The sequence below is a fragment of the Drosophila biarmipes genome, chromosome 2L (genome assembly GCF_025231255.1).
Source record: "Drosophila biarmipes strain raj3 chromosome 2L, RU_DBia_V1.1, whole genome shotgun sequence".
Lineage (NCBI taxonomy): Eukaryota > Metazoa > Arthropoda > Insecta > Diptera > Drosophilidae > Drosophila > Drosophila biarmipes.
This window is the reverse complement of record NC_066612.1, coordinates 23,050,736-23,063,076: the sequence shown is the minus strand read 5'-3', so window position 1 is coordinate 23,063,076 and position 12,341 is coordinate 23,050,736. Positions and strand designations below refer to the sequence as shown.

The following is a 12,341-nucleotide window of genomic DNA, read 5'->3' as shown; positions in this document are numbered from 1 at the left end:
AATTTTATATATTTTTAAGAATTTGGAATTCAATGAAACAAAAATCGGTCTACTCGAATAACATATAGTGTAAAAAAAATGGTCTACAATAAGGAACGAAATATTTTTTTTTAATATCACTGATGTCAGCAACAATTCTTAAAAATATCACATGGTGCTACTAAAGTTTATTATTTCTTATAACTGCACGGGTATACAAACTTCAGCTTGCCGAAGTTATCTTGCTTTCTTGTTTTTTGGTGAGTCGATAGGACGGACAGACGGACATGGCTGGATCGACTCGGCTAGTGATCCTGATGAAGAATATTTGGGGTCTAAAACGCTTTCTTCTACCTGTTACATACTTTTCGACGAATCTAGTATACCCTTTTACTCTACGAGTAACGGGTATAATAGCTTTATTAAGTCCTAAATTCCTACGTTTAAAACTGTATGACTCTGATTTTAGCTCCCTTTTGTAAAATCCTAAAGTACGTGTTACTGCCCATTATTATTTGTCAGACTAACTGCCCCTTTCAAAATTCTAATTTACGTACTCATTTACTTACCCAGAACAAAAATAAAAATCGTAAAAAATTACTCCCAGTTTGTTTTGTATTTCATTCATGATTTTATTATTTATTTCTTTAAATAAAGATTTAATTAATCTTGATAATAAAGGTACGGATTTGCATTGGGTACAAAGTGACAGCAAACTCTGAAGCATCCTGCGACTGGTTTGCTGAAAGAGGCTTGTGGGACGAGGTGTAATACTCTGCTTCAGATCCCCTGACACCAGAACCCTCAGCGTGGAACTTGAATCGTTTTAGGTCGCTGAGTGCCAGATTACCGTCCAAGGTGGTTTCGTGAATCTCAACACCGTTCAAATAATCGAAGATCGGGCGAATGTTGAAGCTGACCACCTTGCCTTCGATGTGATCCTTGAAGTTCTCCACACGCAACAGAACCTCATCATCGTTAAAAGGCTCCAGGGTAAGGAGGTGCACCGATTGGGGAAAGTCGTCAAAGCTGGGGACGAACTTGGCAGCGGAGCTACTGCTTCCACTGTTTTGGCTAAAGAACTTCCAAAGAGGTAAGTGGATCTCTTTTTCGGCCTCGCGCTCCACGGATGTGGACTCGTCCGCAGCGTTGAGGATTAGGAAGACCTTACCACGAGCAATCAAGGGCTGGCCAAACTTCTGCTCGTTCAAGGTTTCATCTACTCCGTAGCCATCATCGCGGACGAGACGCCGGTGCAACATGAGTTCTATTTGCCCATCCTTCATGCTAGATCCTCCCTGAGCCCGGTCGTTAAGGACGGCGATGCGCTTGTTGCTGTCTTGTAGAGCAATGCGAGATGTGATTGGATAATAGTTTCCGGATGTAGGCTGTACTGCAAGTTCCGGGTCGAAGTCCTCTCTTTTGTCCTTTTCACGTCTAATCAACTCACGGCCATTTGAATCAGTGTAAAATACGCCATTGGAAGAGATCTCACTACTAAATGTAGTGACCACTTCCGTACCAAACTCTTCTTCAATTGGAATAGGGCCAACCAGCCACTCGAACTCAACCATATTTTTGGTCTCATAAATACGGATTACCTGGGAGATGTAGTCGTTGAAATGCTGGTGGACTTCCTTGACTAAATCTCCATCGTAAATAGTAAACTCGACTCCATCTTCTTGAATAACAAAGTCTCCTTGATTATACTGACGGAAGACGTAGGCACCGGAGTCATACGTCCTGTAAACTCCAAAGCTCTGAAGGATGTTCTCGGATACTCCGTTCATTTCGACCCTTTTTAATAGACCAGTTTTGTTGTCGACTGCCAATTTGATAAGCTAAGTCAGGAAGTGAAGCAGTTAAGTGAGACAATTTTCAACACAAATGTTATGGGGACTTACCGATGTCTGCACAACAGTCTCCTCGTCATCGTAAGTTTCCGCGTTAGTCTTCTTTTTAAGACTATTCACAACGTTATTTACGCTCTCCTTGCTGTCTACCTTCTTGATGTAGTAACTGGCGATCTTGTTGACGGTTGCCTTGAAGAGCAGCTCATGCTGAGTGTCGTTGCTGCGGAACTCCAGGGCCAGAACCTGCCAAGGCACAGGGACCACTTCAGAAGCTACCATGCGACCCTTTTCATCGGTAACCTGGTAGTTCTCGTTCTTGACTGGAATTCGCACATACTGGTTGGTAGTATGGGCCAAGGGGTTGTACACGGTCACCACCACGTTGTCAGCACTGTCCTTGGTGAAGGCGCACGTGCTGATGTTCAACTGCAGACAACTCTCGAACTCTCCGTTTGGAAGTTTGGTGAGTTTTCGAAGAGCGTCGCGAGCAGTATTGACGCCGCCAACGATAGCATCGTACAGAAGACGATCGTAGTCATCGGATACGTGTTGCTTCTCAGTGCCCGTAATGGCATCGTGATGTTGCATAACTCCCATTATATGACGGAGGTACTCAAGGTCCTCTTTTTGCCGGGCACTCGAAAGTTCAGCAAAGGCACTCAGCTGCTTGGCCACCTGAAGAATGTGGTTGCCATCGCGCTCGAAACGCTTCTGCGTCGGACGAGAGGTATAGTAACCTGTCCAAAAGCTGTTTGAATCACTTCCGTAAGGGAAAAAGTCCAGGGTTTTGTTTGGGTAGGATTGCACACTCTTGTGCACAGAGTTTAAGTAGCAGGCGGGTGTTGAGTAGAGTATGTTGTACTTTGAGCCACTGGATTGACGTTCGTTGATGTACCTACAATTGAATAGAAGGATACCCAGTAAATTGATTTCACAAAGAACACAAAATTTCCTCTTACTTTATCAGTTTGTCCATGTTCTTAAAGTTAACCTCAGCATCTTCGTACTGGAAGTCTCCACCCATGGGAATCATAATGTGGTTTGTTCGGAACTTTTCAGCCACTTGAGCGGCGTAGGCAATGAAATCATCCACCCTTGACTTGACATTGTTATCGTAGCTATCACTGTCAATAATTGGGTCGTCGCTGCAGTGGACGTCGAAACAAAATCCAGGAGTGTCCCAGTAGAAGGTGTACAAGAGTCCAGTGAATAGCTTGACATCGCTAAGTGACTCACTAGCATCCCAAACCATCTCTAGAGCAAGATCATTCATCCGTCGACCCTTGTCGTTGTGATCCATGCGTGAAAAGAACTCGCCATCATATCCCATTTGGGCGTACAGTGAAGCTTGCTCTCGGGAGTGGCCAAAAGGATCGATTTGCCAGCCGACACGAGGACGACCACATACCCCAAAGGTGTCGTCCAGAAACCTTTTTAAATGGTATTGTTAGGAAATTGAACTGTACCTGTTCCTGTAAGTACGCCTGTACTTACTTTAAGCCAACTGTAAACTGATCGATCACACTCTGGTAGTTAACGGCAGCCTCATCGTTCATGCTCCAGGCTCCGTTGGTGAACTGAAGGCGACCCTCGTTGACTAGCTTTTTCACTATTGCTCTGACGGTCTCCGACTGCTCGTCCCACCATTTGAAGAAGAAGGAGGTCTCCACCTGGATGAATCGACGATCGGGGTTCTTGATCAACTCAGAGATCACGGTGTCGATAATGTACTGTACTCCAGCGTGCTGAATATTGTTCTTGTGGCCATAGAAGTATTGATCGACCGTCTTAAGCCAGCCAACATCGTCGTGGGAATGAGGCACCAAGTGTATGTTGACCATGTTTGACTTGGTTTCATGGCATGACTGCAAACCGATTTTAATTCTATTACATTAGTTTCATTGTGAAAAAGTATGTTAACGTGTCCTAGAGTCCTCACGCTCCTTACCTCGTAGCCGCAAACTGCTTGGACTGACTTTGCTTTGATAGCTAACAGGGCTACGCAAATGACTAGTCCTAAATACTTCATTGTGTTCATTCTAGGTCTTTTATGCGGGTGTAAGAAATGCCGCTAATGCCGGTACAGAACTGGCTCCTTCACTTTCGTTAACCGGCCCATTTATATCATAAATGGTTAATACGCAATCGGTACTTATGCTTATCAAGAATTAGGCAAAGTCAAGCATGCTTAAAAGGCAATTAGGTGTATTTCAAAGATAATTAATTAATGGCGATAACACTAAGAACAAGCAAGGAAGTTAACTTCGGCAAGCCGAAGTTTGTATACCCTTGCAGTTATAAGAAATAATCAATTTTAGTAACACCATGTGATATTTTTAAAGATTGTTGCTGACTTTAGTTATATTAAAAAAAAATTATTTCATTTCTGTTTATAGATTATTTTTTTGACATCTATATGTTGTTAGAGTCCGATTTTTATTTAATTGATTTCCAAATTCCTAAAAATATAAAAAAATATGTTCCCAATATTATAAGATAATATGTCAAAAAGTCTTAAAGCTATAACTTGTTTCATATTATTTGCCCACCAGTTTTCCGATAGTTCCTAGTCGTCCGATTTTGATAAAATTTAATTCGAAATTCAGAACTAAGTGAAAAATGTTATTTCCAAGCTTAGAGAGTTATATGTTAAAAAACACCAAAGATATAATTTTTCATATTTGCCGACTAATTTTGAGATCGTTCCTATGGCAGTTATATGATATAATCGTCCGATTTTGATAAAATTTAATTCGAAATTCAGAACTAATGAAAAATTCCGACTTATATACTACCTGCAATAGAAAGAAGACATTTGGGAATGTTGCAGCCCGATAGCTTAAAAACTGAAAGACTAGTTTGCGTAGAAACGCACGGACAGACGGCAAGACGGACGGACATGGCTAGATCGAATTATCTAGTGACGCTGATCAAGAATATATATAATAATAATAAAGTATATGGGGTGGGAAACGTCTACTTCACTGCGTTGCAAACTTCTGACTGAAATCATTATACCCTCTGCAAGGGTATAAAAACGTACTTTACTTACAAACAAATGGATCTAATTGGTTTAAATAGTGACTGTTCAACGTTTATCTTAATTAGCCCCTATAAATGGTTGCTTCTGTTTTGAAAGATTGCTGTGCTTATCAGCTGATTAATCAAATAAAATTGTTAAACTTGCAGAAGGTATCATAATTTCAGTCAGCAGTTTATGCAGCTAAGGAGACTCTTTTAACCATATGAAATATACGCATTTATTCTTAAAGGAACACAAGGTGGCCCCTTACCTTACAAGAAACGGGTATAAAAGCTGTTCGAACAATTCATACTGTCTACTACTACTATACGTCTATTTAGTTAGAATTTGGTCCCATTTAAATAATTTATGCAGCTTATGCAATATGATTTTAATAACACAATACCGATCAATCTGTAAGGGTATTTTTCTTTGGTTTTGTTAAAGTGAGTTTGGTCGATTGCATACTAACAATGTTTATGGACTTGTACTGAAACTTATCATGAAGTAACACAGGCAATGAAAGTTATTCGATAACGTCTAAATTGAAAATTGAAAACCCCAAGCAAAGTGCAAGAGATAAGATACAATGAAGTACCAAGGCTTAGGAGCATCCATCGAACACTTTTGACGACCGGAATCGATCGACAACATTTCACTATTTCATAAGCTAGCTTTTTGGGAATTCAGCTAAACAGCTTGATAATTCGTTACTACGTGGACTGACGTTCAGAGTTTTTTGAGCAATTGCAAAGGCGTTAAATTAATAGAAACAATAGAAAGGGCAAGTTCCTTTAGTTACATTTTTCTAGGAATTCAACTTCTGGTTAATTCAAACATTTCGGTAAAGCTTCTGGATCTTCTATAGCTTGTACAAAAGTAATTTAATTTTGTGCTTTTTATTGTTCTCTAGGTCAACGAAATCTTGATTCTGTTTCTTCTTTAAATTTGTTAAATAACCATAAAACAATAAAGTCGGTATCCGTTTGTTTGCATTTCTGCTCGTTATTCACGTATTCTTCGCAGATTTTTGATTTATCGGACACTTTGCTTTTCGACAAGCGACATTCACTCAATAAATTTTTCTATATTTTTACATTTCTGTTTAAAAAAATACTATTCGCATCCCTTTGTCTTATCGTCCCTTCGACCTGAGTCGCATTTATACAAACTTGACTTTCTCGATTCCTTGCATGCGTTTCCAGTCATAATTTTAAATTCAACTTTTTATATGTGCCTCAGAACTTTGTTCCATTTCTGTAGATTACCGTCTTTGTTCACTGCCTTGATGTATGAAGTGCAGATTGTACTTACAAGATGCTGTTGCGAACTTCTTATCGGTCTTTGGGTCGCCGTCGCGACGATAAGTTAGAAGTAACTAACCGTGATCTGCGATTTTGACACTGACATTGAATTCAAGCAAGCCTGCGTTATAGATTTTCATCTAGGCTTGCTGCTGTGATCAATTTTTTTACGAGAACTTTTCGACTGTCGACAACTGGAGCGGATTATATAGTTATATATAGTTATAGTTTGCTTATATTATTAATGCTTTTAAATTTATCCCTTCGAGAGCAAATGTAGCTCGAAATTTGTCGAGGTTGTCCAAAAACTTTTGTTTACGATAGTAATTATACGCGTTACTCGTAGAGTAAAAGGGTATTCTAGATTCGTTGGAAAACATGTAACAGATAGATCCCATAAAGTATGTATATTCTTGGTCAGAATCACTAGGCGAGTCGATATACATACATAGCCATGTACATCTGTCCGTCTGTCTGTCCGTATGAGCGCGAGATTTCGGGAACTATAAAAGCTTGAAGAGCGAGACTTGGCCTGAAGATTCCTTGGCTTCCTGCGCAGGGAAAGTTTGTTTCTGCAGATTGCCACGCCCACTCTAACGCCCACAATCCGCGAAAAACTATAGCGCCTACAGTTTTTATGCTATAAAAAATGTAAACTGTCAAAAAAAAGTTTTCTGGCCCACCCTTACACCCACAAGCCCCATCCCCCTCGCAATGCCGTCAGGCTTTTATACATGCGTGTGTGTAAATAGTTGTAGGCGAGCTGCGTGGCAAGGCGAAAGCGGCGCCAGCAGCCAGCGGGCAGAGTGCGCGGATAACTTATACCATGATATAACTAACAATTTAAGGAATTTCTCTGTTTCATCACCCCCTCTATCTCTCCAATACTTCTCAATACCAATTTTGATAATCTACGATAAAGTTGATTTCAGCTAGGAATTGAAAAACAATGATGACGGAGCGGAAGGGAGATTGTCGTTATAGGCATTGCCCCTCTCTCCATTCTGACCTGTAGTCCATTCACATGGAAAATAAAGAGAAGGAAGACGTTTATCCAGCAGTAGAAGGCAATTAAAACACCGAAAGCCCAATGCAATTTTTTATGATATTTTTTTAAGCTATTCCAATTTTAAAGCGGTTATCTTAACATATTATCATAACTTCAATTTTTTATTTAAAAGCTGAGCAGCCACAATATCGTTTATCCTTTGTTTTAAATTTGAATTTATTTCGTTTTATTTTTGCATTTCATTAAATACTGTGTTGAGAATTGTGGCTTACTCCGTCTTGATAACGAATGTTCGGATCTGCATAGGTTGCAGGGTTACGCTAAACTCGGCAGCTTCCTGAGACTTCTCAGCGGCCAAAGGCTTGTGGGCAGAAGTATAGTACTCGACTTCTTCAGGCTTGTGGCCAGAGCTATCGTGGTGGAACTTGAAGCGCTTCATGTTCTTCAATGGCAAGTTACCGTCCAACGTGGTTTCGCGAATTTCCAATCCATTTAAGTAGTCGAAGATCGGGCGAATATTGAAGCTAACCACTTTGCCCTCGGTGTGATCCAAGAAGTTCTCCACACGCAACAGAACCTCGTCGTCGTTGAAAGGCTCCAAAGTGAGCAGATGCACCGACTTGGGGAAGTCATCGAAACTGGGGAGCGATTTAGCAGCAGCAGTGGTGCTTCCGGTGTTCTTGCTGAAGAACTTCCAGAAGGGCAGGTGAATTTTCTTTTCGGCTTCGCGCTCCACGGCAGTCGACTCATCGGCAGCATTGAGGATCAGATAGACCTTACCACGGGCAATCATAGGCTGGCCGTACTTCTCCTCGTTCAAGGCCTCACCCACTCCATAGCCGTCGTCGCGAACCAGGCGACGGTGCAACATAAGTTCCAACTGTCCGTTGATCATGCTGGCTCCTCCCTGGGCACGATCGTTCAGGACGGCAATACGCTTTTTACTGTCCTGCAGGGCAATTCGGGATGTGATGGGGTAGTAGTTGGCTGCAGTTGGCTGCCTATCTAGACCAGGGGTGAAGTTTTCACGCTGGTCCTTCACACGCTTGATCATCTCGCGGCCATTCGAGTCGGTATAGGAAACGCCATCTGAGGCAATGGTACTGTTGAAGATGATAACCACTTCCCGGCCGAATTCCTCTTCCCTCTCAATGGGTCCAACCTGCCACTCGATCTCCACAATGGACTCTCCCTCGTAGATGCGGATGACCTGCGAGACGTATTCGCTGAACTGCTGGTGAACTTCCTTGACCAAAGCTCCATCGTAGACGGTGAACTCAACTCCCTCATACTGTACAATAAAATCAGCCTGGTGGTATTGACGGAAGACGTAGGCACCGGAGTCGTAAGTCCTATAAACACCATAACTTTGGTCGATGTTCTCGGAGACTCCGTTCATTTCGACTGTCTTTAGGAGACCAGTTTTGTTGTCGATCACCAGTTTCACTTCCTAAAAAAGGTAAATATTTAGGCGTTAGTTGAAATAGTGCGCTCATTTTGGTGGTTTCTGAGAGCTTACCGAAGTCTGCACCACAGTCTCTCCTTCCTCGTCGTCGAATGTCTCAGTAGCATTCTTCGTGGAATGAGCCTTCTTGAATCGCTCCAAGTTAGATTCTTCAGCCTTGGCGGACCTCTTGCTCTTGGTGTGCACAGCGACGGTCCTGCTCTCCTGCTCACCAATTTTCTTGATATAGTAGTTAGCGATCTTGTCGACGGACGCCTTGAAGACCAGCTCATGCTGAGTGTCGTTGCTGCGGAACTCAAGGGCCAGGACCTGCCAGGCCACTGGGACCACTTCAGAAGCTACCACGCGACCTTTATCGTCTGTAACCTGGTAGTTCTCGTTCTTGACTGGCACTCGCACGTACTGGGTGGAAGTGTGGGCTAAGGGATTGTACAGGGTGACCACCACGTTGTCGGCACCGTCCTTGGTGAAGGCGCACTCGCTGATGTTCAACTGCAGGCAGCTCTCGAATTCTCCGTTGGGCATATTGGTCAACTTGCGCAGACCATCGCGGGCAGTGCTAACACCACCGAGGATGGCGTCGTACAAAATGCGATCGTAGTCATCGGAAACATGCTGCTTCTCAGTGCCTGTGATGGCATCGTGGTGCTGCATGACACCCATAATCTCACGAAGGTACTCCAGATCTTCCTTCTGCTGCTGGCTGGTCAGTCCGGCAAAGACGCTTAATTGCTTGGCCACCTGCAGGATGTGGTTGCCATCGCGCTCGAAACGCTTCTGAGTGGGACGGGAGGTGAAGTAGCCGGTCCAGTAGCTGTTGTCATCGCTGCCATAGGGGAAAAAGTCTTCGGTCTTGTTGGGCCAGGTTTGGAGACCTTCATGTAGAGAGTTTAGGTAGCAGGCGGGGGTAGAGTAGAAAAGGTTGAAGGTGGAGCCCTCGGCTTGACGCTCGTTAACGTACCTAGGAAGAATGAAAACATTAGGTATCGATCACCAGTCATCGGTTACTAAGGACTTACTTGATCAGTTTGTCCATGTTCTTGAAGTTAACCTGAGCATCTTCGTACTGGAAATCATCTCCCATGGGGATCATGATATGATTGGATCGGTAATGCTTGGCTACCTCCGTCACGTAGCTAAGGAAGTCATCGACCCTGGACTTGACGTTGTTGTCGTAGCTTTTGGTGTCAATGATCGGATCGTCACCACAGTGGACGTCGAAGCAGTAGCCGGGCGGAGCCGAGTAGTGGCGGTACAGAAGGCCAGTGAAGATTTCGTCATTGCTCAGGGAATCACTGGCATCCCAGATCATTTCCATACCCAAGTTGTCGATGCGGTTGTTCTTGTCGCGGTGATCCATGCGGGCAAAGAACTCCCCGTCATATCCCATCTGAGCGAAGATCGAGGCCTGCTCACGGGAATGGCCGAAGGGATCGATCTGCCAGCCAATACGGGGTCGAGCGCAGGAGCCGAAGGTGTCGTCCAAGAACCTGGTTTATAGCAATGGGAAGCACTAAGACGCCAACCCTTAAAATACATAATTTTCCGGCACTTACTTCAATCCGAGGGTGAACTGATCAATCACGCTTTGGTAGTTTACGGCAGCCTCATCGTTCATACTCCAAGCTCCTCCCGTGAACTCCAGGCGACCCTCGTTGACCAGCTTCTTCACGATCTGCTTCGCAGTCTCCGATTGCTCCGACCACCACTTGGCGAAGAAAGAAGTCTCCACCTGAATGAAGCGACGGGAAGGATCCTTAATGAGCTCAGCGATCACGGTGTCGATGATGTACTGCACTCCAGCGTGCTGAATGTTGCTCCTATGGCCATAAAAGTACTGATCGACGGTCTTCAGCCAGCCGACATCGTCATGAGAGTGGGGAACCATGTGAATGTTGATCATGTTCGTCTTCGTTTTGGGACATGCCTGTAACGAGTTTATGGACACGTTCCGAAATTAAAATGCATCAGCTAGACAGTATCGCGAATCTGGTACTTTAAAGGTTACTTGTAGAGTTTTCCACTGTTTTTATTTATTAAAACCACTTTCACGAAATTAACCACATTTTCATCTTGTAAATATTCTATCCCGGTTTTCACTTCTCACCTCGTATCCACAAGCCTCCTCAGATGGCCTCACACTGAGGGCCAAAAGGGTGACAAAGAGCACAATGCCGCATTTCATGGCGACAACTTTTCAGTTTATTTTCGAACTGAAAGCGAAGACAGTTTCGATTCGAGCACAGAACTGACTTTCTCAGAAAATTGGAGCTGCTTTTATAGGACGGCCCACACGGGTTCAGCCTGATAAGCAATCACTTTAGACCCTCAAGAGGCTTGTGCTTGGGCTTAGGGCCAATAAAACGGTTTTACGATAACCAAAAGCTTAGGAATATGCTGATACTCTCACTACGAAGTTCAAGTTCAGTGTATTCGCGATTGCCAGCAATGCATATCTTAATTGGTATCTTAATTGGTTCTAATCGCTGCCATGCGATTAGTAAAATAAGTTCTCATTGACTATTACGCCATGGTAGTTCTTATGCCATTTTTATGAATTTGTACTAAGATGAAGAGTTAGCAATTATTTCATGCAGATTACGGAAAATCAGACCCCAAACGGGGTGCTAATACTAGGGGGTCTAAAGGTCTATTTAACATTTTTATTAGTCCTTCAGGGAATCATGAGTACCTGATTACTTTTCGAGGAGTTTTGTTGTTTTGAATATGAGGACCACATGGAAATGTTATGAATTCGTTATCTAATTGCCTATTATTAATCGTCGATTGGAACCATTTAAGATTATCGTTTTTGATTCCATTATAATGAAATGGACATTGCAAGATAGACCGACATTGGTTTTATATTCATTGCCAAAAAGGGCCAGTATCTTTTAAATGATAGATCTGGTGAGCTCAATGATCGATCACCTGCATCAAGAGGAGAGACTCGGAGTATTTACTCTGTCCAGGGCCGAATGATAATTAAAGCCGCGCTCTATTTCTCTACGAGCTGTACTCAGGAAAAAAATCTTAAATGTTTAATTTAAGTGTTTATCACCACAAAAGGATCTCATAGCCAAATAATATTTTCTGTAAATAAAATATACATGAATCTAAGTATGTATCTTTGTAATGTGAATTGTGATGCCCCACGCCATGGATGGTCTAATTGCCGCACATAAGTTTATATTTTTTTCTGGGAGTGGGAATTTTTTATTCAACATAAAACTTGAATGTATCCTGAGCCCTCTGATGCGAGGATATAATGATTTCAGTCAAAAGTTTGCAATCAGTGAAGGAGACGTTTCAGACCGCATAAAGTATATATATTCTTGATTAGCGCCACAAGACGAGTCGATCTAGCCTTGTCCGTCAGTCTGTCGGAACCAGCCGGATCGGACAACTATATCTTATAGCTCCAATAGGAACTATCGGGGAAAAAATTAAAAAAAATATATATCTTCGGAGTTTTTTAGCATATAATCCTTTAAGCTTGGATATAACAATTTTAAATTAGTTTTGAATTTCGAATTACATTTTATCAAAATCCCAAAAGTCGTTTTTCTATTGCAGGTAGTATATAAGTCGGACAACTATATCTTATAGCTCCCATAGGAACTATCGAGCAAAAAATTTAAAATAATTATATCTTTCGTGTTTTTTAACACATTTCTTTCTAAGCTTGGATATAACATTTTAAAATTAG

General features: G+C 42.4%; 2 protein-coding genes across 3 annotated transcripts; both read right to left on the bottom strand.

The window, feature by feature from the left end:
- Positions 1–592: 592 nt before the first annotated feature.
- LOC108036696 (lysosomal alpha-mannosidase) lies at positions 593–6,249 on the bottom strand. 2 transcript variants are annotated; one of them, XM_044094463.2, is made up of 5 exons: positions 6,169–6,249; positions 3,327–3,697; positions 2,792–3,262; positions 1,884–2,727; positions 593–1,820 (listed from the first exon to the last, which is right to left on the bottom strand). In XM_044094463.2, exons 2-5 carry the CDS (start codon positions 3,671–3,673, stop codon positions 639–641), a joined length of 2,844 nt encoding a protein of 947 aa, XP_043950398.2. In that variant the 5' UTR covers positions 3,674–3,697; positions 6,169–6,249; the 3' UTR covers positions 593–638. The 2 variants fall into 2 exon arrangements, with proteins under 2 accessions (XP_043950398.2, XP_043950399.2); XM_044094464.2 differs by lacking the exon at positions 6,169–6,249 and adding an exon at positions 3,781–3,876.
- A 1,000-nt stretch (positions 6,250–7,249) lies between these two features.
- LOC108036802 (lysosomal alpha-mannosidase) lies at positions 7,250–10,857 on the bottom strand. Its single transcript, XM_017113149.2, has 5 exons — positions 10,740–10,857; positions 10,189–10,559; positions 9,652–10,122; positions 8,687–9,593; positions 7,250–8,617 (listed from the first exon to the last, which is right to left on the bottom strand). Exons 1-5 carry the CDS (start codon positions 10,815–10,817, stop codon positions 7,436–7,438), a joined length of 3,009 nt encoding a protein of 1,002 aa, XP_016968638.1. The 5' UTR covers positions 10,818–10,857; the 3' UTR covers positions 7,250–7,435.
- Positions 10,858–12,341: the final 1,484 nt, after the last annotated feature.

Bases quoted from the DNA above. Each gene is read 5' to 3' on its own strand.
- LOC108036696 (XM_044094464.2), bottom strand. From the start codon at position 3,870: ATGAACACAATGAAGTATTTAGGACTAGTCATTTGCGTAGCCCTGTTA. The intron at 3,263-3,326 runs GTAAGTACAGGC...CCATTTAAAAAG, and splicing joins CAGTTTACAGTTGGCTTAAA to GTTTCTGGACGACACCTTTG. The intron at 2,728-2,791 runs GTAAGAGGAAAT...ATTCAATTGTAG, and splicing joins AACATGGACAAACTGATAAA to GTACATCAACGAACGTCAAT.
- LOC108036802 (XM_017113149.2), bottom strand. From the start codon at position 10,817: ATGAAATGCGGCATTGTGCTCTTTGTCACCCTTTTGGCCCTCAGTGTG. The intron at 10,123-10,188 runs GTAAGTGCCGGA...GCTATAAACCAG, and splicing joins CAGTTCACCCTCGGATTGAA to GTTCTTGGACGACACCTTCG. The intron at 9,594-9,651 runs GTAAGTCCTTAG...CATTCTTCCTAG, and splicing joins AACATGGACAAACTGATCAA to GTACGTTAACGAGCGTCAAG.